This window comes from Rhea pennata, chromosome 4, assembly GCF_028389875.1.
Source record: "Rhea pennata isolate bPtePen1 chromosome 4, bPtePen1.pri, whole genome shotgun sequence".
In the NCBI taxonomy this organism is placed as follows: domain Eukaryota; kingdom Metazoa; phylum Chordata; class Aves; order Rheiformes; family Rheidae; genus Rhea; species Rhea pennata.
In genome coordinates this window covers 72,067,533-72,078,014 of record NC_084666.1, presented here as the reverse complement: position 1 = coordinate 72,078,014, position 10,482 = coordinate 72,067,533, and the positions used below count along the sequence as shown (strand labels likewise).

Genomic DNA, 10,482 nt, shown 5'->3' with positions numbered 1-10,482 from the left:
TGCGCGCTCCCTTATAGGCAGATTCAGGTTCTGCACTCACGTTCTTCAAAAGAAGGAAAGGCAAGATGAAGAGCTCTTTGTTGCTGTCGGTGGCCTTGGCTGTATCCTTGGGGTTCATTCTTGTGGCAGGTAGGTGAGAAACAAAGACCATAAAAAACTGAGCTTAACAAAACAACAATGTATTTTGTATAATTTACCATTAATAATATTAACCATCAAAATCGAATCTCAGAGCCTGCTCAAGAAGTTTAATTCCTATTGCAAGGCTAAAAGAGTGATGACTGGCTGCAAATTTAACTTTTTACAATTAACCATTCCTAACCAGATTTCTGAGGCAACAAATCACAAGCTTGAATGCTTGCTTTTCTGCAGTGCTAGGAAGATTGCAAGACTTTTACTGATGTAAAAGCTTTTAAATTCTTCTGGATGATCCTGTCATATGGCTATAGATGGCTCATTTCTGGTCACACTGTAGTTTAATATCATGTAACTCTGTTGATTCTGGTGGAGACACTCTTGATTCACACCAGATATACTGAAATTGGACTCTCATCAAGCAGACTAGTCAGTGTGATTCACAGATAGTTGATATTGACTGTATTAGTGCCAGATTTTGATATAATTGTCTGAGGCCATCTGCATTCCTGTGGTGGATTTGGTCCACAGAATTAAATCTGTGTTCAAGGAAAAGAATCTCAACATCACAAATAAGAACCTCTTTGAAGTTCCTCTAACTTTCAGCAAAAGGCTTATTACATACCCAAACAGCTCATTTAAAGCAGTGTTTCCTATGAAGTGTGACTGACTGCATAATCCATTAGCTGCAATTGGAGAAAATGGTAAATATTGACTGTTGAATCTGTGTTAGTTCAACAGAGCCCAGTCTGGCTTTCTCCATTCATACTCATGGCTTGATATATGTGTGTGTGTGTGTGTGTGTGTGTGTGTGTGTGTGTGTGTGTGTGTGTGTGTGTGTGTGCATGCTGCTTAAAGGAAAGCAAAATTTGAGTTACTTGCATCTGCAGCAGTGACATTTACACTATTTGTTTTGAAATTAATAGCTGTTTGGTCTCTCTGGACCTCTTTCTGCTTTAATTAAGTAGCTGCTTTCACATTCAGCAGTTTGAACAGCCAGTTTTGGAATGCACTTGCTTCTTTAGTACGCTGCAGCTTATTAGCTATGGATTTTGTTGGGCTCCATCTGCATGTATTGCTGCATATCACAGCATATTACAAGACAACCCAATATTAAAAGACAAGACATTTTGTCAAAATATCTCTGCATAGCATCCGTTAGAGAGGGAATATGATATTACAGTAAGCCATGCAGATGTTTAGGCATTAGGAATTTTGCATTTAACTACCTTCTGCATGCATTGCTGCATATCACAACATATTACAAGACAACTCAATATTAAAAGATGCGATATTTTGTCAAAATATCTCTGTGTAAGCAACCATTAGAGAGGGAATATGATATTATAGTAAGCCATGCGGATGTTTTGGCATTAGGAATTTATGCATTTAACTACCTTCTTCTCCCAAAGGCGCTTTTCTGGGTGATACTTTGAGTTGTTGCTGATAAACCTCAAAAATCCTACTCACAACGTTTTAGGTAACGTTGTCAACAACTTTACCTAAAAAATGTGCAACACCTGTGTGTTGAATGATTACTGAAAATATAAGTAGGTAGAACTACATATGGAATTAATTCAGGATGGTAGTTTTAGAGTATATTCCTTACAGTTTGTCTTAATAAAGTAGTACATTTGCTAATGCAATTTTATGCATAATATGAATTAGAACCTGCTCTAAAGCCAGGCAAAGCCAATGGGAGTCTGACTTCAAGACTGGCTTTGGATCAAGGTCTTAGAAGAATTGTGCACAATGTTGCATAGAACACAGTGACAGATATCAGAGGGAGATGGATGTGGCTGCAGAACATCTGTAAAAGAAGAAACACCAAGGCTCAGTAAGGCAGAGACTAGAGAGGCTTTTCTAGACAGCCTCTGCGTCAGGGGGGAAGATGTTCATGCTGAGTGATGAGGTGGCAGAGAGGAGGCATGCAGAGTCTTTGGGGGAGGAGGAAGAGATACAAAGACAAATACCATTAAACCCCAAATAATGATTTTCTCCTTTATCACAATGGGTCAGATATGGGTGTGGATTTCTGCCTTGGGGGGGCACAGAGCAATCAGTCAGAGGTGTGACTGAACTTTTGCTCCATATTCATTCTTTTCTGCGTAAGTGGGGCGGGAAAGGAGATGCAAAATAAGTGATACTTATTTTAAAATAATGTGGAACATTCTACTGCTCAAAGCAAGGGAGTGTAGTAATTTCCTTCCTGATCTAAAAATCACAAAGTGAATATTCTTCAGAAGGGATTCTGCTGCCAGTTGTCACAGGAGCAGCATTTGCAACCAGTGTATAAATTGTAAGGTCATTCTGAGGATTGATTTTAAAAAGTTTCAATGCCTAAGTGTTTCACAGCCATGAGGGCTGGCAAGATCTCAGTGAATAACCATCCAGCAGAATGGAAACAGAGGAAACCGGTGTATCGTGAAAGCAGGAGGACAGCTCCAAAAAACCCTATGCAGAAAACCCACAGTGCTATTTGCATTGCATCATATGGACTAGATTCTCCAGTGGCAGAAGTGGGCTCTGCCAGTTGATGCTGCGGAGGACTGGGTGCTGTTTGGTCCTGCAGACAGCTTCGGGCACAATTAAGCAGCTAATGATCAAAAAAGTACCGTATCCTGACAGACCCCCACTACCCTCTTGTTCCTACAGGCTTTGAGCACCATCCCTTTCACCTCTCTCCCTTTCACCCTGTAGCAACAAGTTCTATTGCTCGTGCAAACCAGCAGCATCAGACATGAAAATGAAAAACTAGATGTGAGCTTGTGCATGGGACTGGCTAATTATTTAATGATCCATTATTTGGTGAGTCAGAAGAAAAGTAATTCACCTATTAGGACAAAAGCTTCTAACTCAGTCTGAAGTTCTCCATAGATGCTGTGATGAACACAAATGGACTTAGCATGCTGCTTCTTTCTCCACATGTTTAAACCAATGGGCTAGGAGAGCAGGCAAGCTTCCAGAGCTATGAGGTCCATCTGAGCCCAGTAGAAGTTGTCTCCGTCCCTTACGAACAAAATTTTATCACAATGCTTTTGGTGCTTTGAAGCAGGCTGGAAATGCTATAGGAACATTGCAAAGCAATAGCTGTGAATCTAATCTTAGTAGCATTTATAAATACAGAGGGAGGTGATAATGACCATTTAGGAGGGATGTAACTCTGCTATGTAAGACCTGTTAAGGGTCTAGAAACCAGAGGCTTAGAGAGAACAAGTTACTTCAAATATGTCTACTTGCTCAATGAGGAAGTACGCATTGCACACCACCAGCAACACTAGAAGAGTCTTCTGGGTGACAGACGGAAAGTTTTGCCCTATTATTTTGACTGAGTTTCATATTGAATGATGTGTTAAAAGTGAAGGAGACAGTCACAGCCAGGCTGGCTCTTCTCTGTTTGAGTAAGAGTCTTGGATGCCAAACTGAAGTCCATTAGAAACAGGTCAGAAAGTAGTGGTTAAAGTTCTCCCTGCAAACCGCATGTGTCAGTGGCACTTGCCTTTCATTACCAGGTCACCAGGGTGGCAGGTTGCCTTCCTACTGGGTCCTTTAATGCTTTTTGGCATTTGTTCCCTAAGGCACCTGGGGACAACGGACCGCTGTAGGAAATTGGACAAGCCTGACAGCCGCATTGACAAGGTCATAGATATTTATTTAAAGTCCAGATCCAAACTAGAGTTCAGATTGCCAGAATAGTCATGAAAAATGATACAGAAATTGGATAACCTCCCTCTAGACAGTTTTTCAACCATTGTTGCCTATGTTTCAGAAGCCACCAGAGCAGCAGTGGAGTAGCCCAGCCTTGTTTGACTACAGGAATTGCGTGAACGGGAGCCACTACCTAGGTTTCATGCTGTGTTTTCATGGTTCATTCTTAGGCCATGTGCTGGATACACAGCACACTTGAACTGCCAGTCAAAGTGCCAGGTGTAGCTGTATGGGTTGCTTGGGTACTTTCTGTCTTCTTGTTTCATAAGATACCCCTGCCAATTTTCCTTGCTCAATTTCAGTTTTCGTCTTTGCCTCCCCATCATTCCCATTTCCTCCATGTACAGGAGCAGACTGTAGGCTGAGCAGTAGAGAGCGCTGAATTCAGCTTTGCAAAGGGACTCAGTCCTACCTGTAGTGACCTTGGCTTCAGTCAATCCAGATGCCATAATGGGGAAGCACCTCTAGGAGGTTCTCATCGCTTTGCTTTCTGCTAGAGCAGCTTGCAAGAGAGTTTTCTTTTTGATGCTGAGATTGCATACCCTGTACTTGCAGGTTATCCACGGGCATATGAGGATGAGAATAAGGAGTATCTGCTGGTCAACAACAAGTGTAAGTGTGTAACAGTGACCTCAAAGTTTGTCCCCTCTAAAGAAAACCCTGAAGAAGAAATCCTGGAGAGAAACATACGCATCATGTAAGTAACAGGCACCTCTTACATGGAGATGGTGAAAGGGAGGTAGTGTTTCTTGGTTCCTTTTGGTTTGCATTATTTCACATCTACTGGCATTTAAGGTGCAAACAGGTTTCCCCACAGGCTGTTTTCTATACTGGCCTAGAGTGATTACTTTTGCTCCCGTCTCACGCCTCGTCATGTTTTCCTAGCTCAAATGTGTCCAGCTAATGTTTGCCTCGCCAGTTACAAGAAGCATCTTTATGTTTTAAGAAGTCCCATTGCAGCTTTGTAAAATGCACTGTTCCACAGTCAGTCTAATCTGATACCAAATTTGTCCCATGACATTGAACTCTACCATTTCCAGATTAGATCTCTATGTTATGAATTGAGCTATTTGGGCCTAGGGAAAGCCAGTTAATGCTTGAAATACCTGAAAAGGTCAATGGCATGAGACAGATTTTAGTTCAGACTGAGATTTCTGTCCTCTTTATTCACAGAAATCTGCCAAAATGTTTGACAGGGGGTGGGGGAGAAAAGGAAATGGATCCAGTTCAGTTTGAGCTACAGGAGTTTGAGGAGGGCTCATAACAAGGAAAAATACTAATGAAATGCCTCTGTCTCAATATCCTACAAGTCTCACATAGGCCTCTGCAAGCCCAGAGTGGTAAAAGTAACACCACTGTTGGCACCTTGGAAGCATCAGTAGTGAAAGGCAGCACTTTCAGAAATTGCTGCATTGCTTTTGGGGAAGGATTCACTATCATCCAGACTTCCCATAAAATGCCTGGAAACCAAGCAAAAATCTCTAGCCTTTGAGGGCACAGAAGGGCCAAGATTTCCCATCTGGTGCTTTACCAGGGAGAAGGGTCAGAAAGAAAATAACCTGAATAAAGAACAAGATGAGAGCTGAGAACACATTATATCAGAAAAGTAGTTTTGTGCTTAATAAGCAGTTTTCATCAGAGCAATTCTCACCCTCCCTTCCTCTAGAGTCCCCCTGAAGAGCCGAGAGAACATCTCCGACCCCACGTCCCCACTCAGAACCACTTTTGTCTACCGTATGTCTGACCTGTAAGTAGTCTTTACAAAATTTCCTAATGCTTAACCTCCTTGCAGCATTACCCATGGCAGTTACCAACATCCTTGAAAGCCAGTAGATAAAGTAAGGCAAGGTCATACAAGACAGTTTTCCCTGGAGAGCTAACAACTGCTACCTATTCTGTTACAATGCCTTAGCCATAAAACAATGCTTTCTTCCAAGTGAAGAAATTACTCTTCCTGATGAATTCCCATAGAAAGCTCTCATACTTGCATGGTAAGTTTCATTCCAATCCCTTGTTGGAGATCCCAAGCTCTGTTCATCTTGAAAGTCTCCAAAAGCAGGAAAATACACCTTTCCTGCTTAATACTTCTTTTTAGGGGCCTGCCTTATGAATAGTGGTTTAACAATGCTGTTTGCAGCCAGAGAACATCTGATAGGGAGTTCCTTTGTAAAACAGGTGGCCTAGAAAGGCCAAGCTGCCAGATAAATGAAAGGTTGAGATTCATCAAGGGTGTCTTTTAGTGACAACTTTTAACATTTCTTCTCTTCCCTGTCTCTTCCAGATGCAAAAAATGCGATCCCATAGAAATTGAGCTAGGTGGTGAGATATACAATGCTCAGCAGAGCACCTCCTGTGATGGTACGGAAACTTGCTACACCTACAACAGAGAAAAGTGCTATACCACAACCTTCCCATTCCTCTACCGCGGGGAGACAAAAACCATTCGAGCAGCTCTGACACCAGCGTCCTGCTATGCCGATTAGCTCAATCCATTGCTGTCCTAATGCCTTGCTGCATTCTGTTTTCCTATCACAAATACATTTATGCTAGCAGCATAGTACCTAGACAACAGTGTCTGAAATATCAGCTCTCAGAGTAATGCAAACTTGTTTCTATTTGTTTTTAAGCATAAAAAGAACGCTATTCCCCAAGAACAGCTGCTGAGTGTCAGATATACTGTTCTTACATTCTTGGCATATATTTGCAACACCATTTACATCTCAAACACTATCATCCTATAGACTGATCCTCAGAAGGTATAAACCTGTGTAGTTCCATTGAAATCAAGGGAACTACACCAGTTTACAGCAACGGAGCATTGATTTGGCTTGACAGCCTTCAATTAGTCCTTATCTAAGCAAGGCTGTTACAGACATCAGCAGGAATGTCTGTGCATTTGCTCTCCTGAGCAATCTAAACCAAACCTCTGCACAAGCTGGTAGCATTATTAGAAGTCTGGTGTACAATCATACTTGAGAGAGAAAAGATGAGGGGCAAGACTTTGAGAAATCATATTTTCAAAATATTTTGTAAAAAAATAAACCCTAAACCCTTCTCTTGCTTTGGTAATCACAAACTTCTGGTTTTCACAAACACTTAGAGAAGATCAAAAGATGCTGCTGCTCCGAAGCTTTTCACAAAGGTGCCAGGACCTCAGGTGTTCCAGGAATAGTAAACTCATCCAGGACACATTAGGTATTAAGCTTTCCATGTTTATGTACTGATAATGATTCATTCCTCTGCCCCTGCTCCCAGCTGAATTGCTGTTTTAAGAATCAAGTTAGCTTGAGTATTTTCTTCCTGGTTTTGCATTCAGATCTGCAAGAAATCCCATGGGGCTGCTCCAATCACAAGAGCAGGTCCCTAGTTAGGTATTCATTTAATCTGTCACCTCAGTTCTCTCTTCTTCATATAAGAAACCCTCATTGAATAAAGGAGCTGATTCCGTGTAGTACATTACATTTATATGCATTATACATGGTATTGTCAGTAGACGCATCACATATGCAAGTGCATTCCCCAGCATTACATTTGGGAAAACTGGTATGTTTTTTCTCACTGTTGTTAAAAGTTGATTGTAAAACTTTAAGCTGTTCTGAGAAGCCCTTATTGGGCTTGACACATTACTGCAGTAACAATAGAGCAAAACCCTGATGCCCATAATTTGAGCTTTGTTAGTGAAATATTAAATATTTTTCTGCAGCAGTCTGTGTGTTAAATTCCAGTGGTGTTCAGAAAAAAAAAGCCAAATCTTTAATGATGCTTCCCCACTTCACAGTGAATGGCATGAAGAATTCTTCCCTACTTCCTACTTATATGGGCAGGTCAAGGCACCTGAAATACTTAGATAGAAATAATGATACATTTGAGGAAACTATGACACATTGAGGTTGAATAGGTTTATGATTTTAGGATCTGCTCTGCACTACTCTTGTAACTGTACATTGATGCTTCAAGGTCGTGTGAGTCAGCAAGACCAAAATGGGAAGATCTGCACAACACCTAGATACTGCTCAACACTGGAATCTGTAGGTCTGAATTTTACTGGTCTGTTAAGAAATACCTTCAAGATAGTGTACGTTGGGGGTTAGTCATTTCTACACAAGATCCCTGTCCTAAAAAGGAAACCTTTCAGTGTCCAATTTTGAAACAAGAAAAAAAAAGATAAAATGAAAAATACCATAACATTACACTAGAGTTATATAAAACAGCCTTACAAAAATATCAATTGCCTCTGTTTACTGCAAAAAGAGGATAGCCAGTTAAAAGGAGAAACCAAACAAAAAGGGGCAAAGACTTGTGCAACATATTGATATGACTGTCTGGAAGTACTCCTGTGATTAGGTGTTCAGCTTACTGAACTGTATATTCTGACTGTATATTAGGCTCAAGTAAAAGCACCAAAACTGGTGTATGTTTGAGCATTGTCCCAAGTCCAGACTGAGCAGGAGCAGATGGTCACAGATCCAGACAACAGTTCAGGAGAGTGAGTGCAGCTCTTGGCCCTGCTGCAGGCTGCCTGTGAGAAGCTGTGTAAGCTATGTTAGGCTCAGGCACAGCTATGGTTACAGGGACACCACAGCCCAGCAAGTCAAGCTTCACATCTGGCACTGCTTCAGTCAGCAGACAGGTAGGCACCAGCTGAAGCTCCAGTTGCTGGAGCTCCCCCAGCTTCAGTGCCCCTGCCAAGCTGGGAAACCGCCACATATGGCCCAAGAACCCTCTCACTGTTCCCTGACCATGCTCTGCTCAATCCAGCAAGTGGCTTAACCCCTGTACGTGAAATTGTAAGATGATTTAGACTGAGGTCCCATCTGAAATGAACTAGTACCTCATCTTCTTTACCTTTTTAGGACTAGCTCTTAGTCCCTAAAAGAGGGTTAAATGTACAATTAAGTCAGAGATGCTAATAAATAAATGGATTAAAGAAACTGAAGTGTCCAAGCATTACAGTAAGAATGGCTACAAAACTGCTTAGGGGAAAATAAGATCATATAATATTTGCCTATAAGCAGAAATGTATAATACACGAAAACATGACCAAAGAGGACATTCAGAAAATGGTGTGTGTTAACAGCCTTTAGATCCACATAGCCCAGAACTGGTGAAACACTTAGAAAACAAAATCAGATGTTTTCACACTGGGCAAGATGATGTCAAACTCTTATCAAAAGAAACTACCCTCTAGGATATAGTATCACAAGGTGTGCAGGTAAGAGGAATCGGACATAGACCATTTTCAAAGCAGCTGTACACAAGTGCTTGCTTAGAGGATCTTGGGAAGAACAGGCAACAACCAGGAAATGGGGGCAGGAGAGGGAAGAGACAAACAAACCACTTTCAAAGTCCCTATATGAGCTGCCTGTTTTTTTTTAGAAAAGCAGGATTCATTCCTCCATCTTTTCTGAGAGGGAAAACCCAAAATAGCTATCCCAATCCTGTAACTATGAATGGGCTGGGCTGCCAAGGTTTTAAGTGAAAACTCAAACTAAGTGAAACATGTAAAAAAGACTCCTTTTATCTGAAAGATCAGGACTATAAAACAGGAGGAACAGATCTACTTGTCCCTAAGAGCACACATGGACAGGTCTGGGGCCTTCTAACCAAGGGAAGAGGTGCCGCTGGACAGGAGTAATGCCTCTTGTTGGGGACTGCATTCTTTGAGATGCCGATGAAAAGATGCTTTGCCTTGAAAGACCTTCTTTCTGAGAGTGTGTGGTCAGACTACTTGAAGATGGTATTGCTTGTTAGTCCTGATGCTGGGCTAAGAGCCTCCCTTTAAAGAGAACAGCTCCATCCTGCGCTTCAGGTGACTGCAGGGGGCAGCACTTTCTACTGTATGCAATACCTTTCTACCAACCCAGTTCACTCCGTCCCTTTCTTTCCAACTCAGATGAGCTTTTCAGCTCTATTCAATATTTTTTGAATATTTTGCCTCAACCTTTAAGCTAAATTGATTTTTTGTATAGGACTCTGTAGAAACACATTTCTATTGCATCTGCTTACAGACTGGTTCTGCACTCACCTCCTCCCAAACCTGTTCTTGTCAATCTTCTGGCAATTTTGCATGCAAGAGGGATTTCTTGCTTTTTTAAGGTCCTTCTGAAGGCATAGAAATTTATTCTTATAATCCTGTTTCCAGCCTAGGGAAAAAGTTCAGGAAACTGCAAAAACTGAAGTGCATAAAGTTGAGCAAAAATAGTCTTTGAACATATTGTTTTACAGTAGAGAATTCAGCATATAAGCAACTCCTTATCAAAAGTAACTGCTGGCCAGCAGGCCAAACTGCAGTTGAACTCAGATAGGCCAAGGACTCTAGGACAGCCCAGTTCCTAGAGTGTACCTGAAGTGTACAGGCTTCAGATCTGAGAGACTCTGCTCTGAAAAAATCCATTTCTGCAGTTAGACTGTTTCTAAGAAAATTGTTCCTTCTATTGTTATCCTGTTTCTGCTTTTCTGATATACTGGTGAAGCAAAAGTATTGGAGGCCATCTGGAATCCCAGCTACAATGAAAGTCTTGCAGCAAACCAGTGCTTTATCTCCTACATGTAGTAGTATAGGGCTATGCATGATTGCATTTATCTTTTAGATTTTTTGGTATATTAATAGATAATAATCTATGATTTTGATGGCATCTA

General features: G+C 41.3%; 1 protein-coding gene across 1 annotated transcript; it reads left to right on the top strand.

The window, feature by feature from the left end:
- Positions 1-7,548, top strand: JCHAIN (joining chain of multimeric IgA and IgM). Its single transcript, XM_062575049.1, has 4 exons — positions 1-129; positions 4,399-4,540; positions 5,510-5,590; positions 6,125-7,548. The coding sequence occupies exons 1-4, from the start codon at positions 66-68 to the stop codon at positions 6,324-6,326; spliced, it is 489 nt and encodes a 162-aa protein (XP_062431033.1). The 5' UTR covers positions 1-65; the 3' UTR covers positions 6,327-7,548.
- Positions 7,549-10,482: the final 2,934 nt, after the last annotated feature.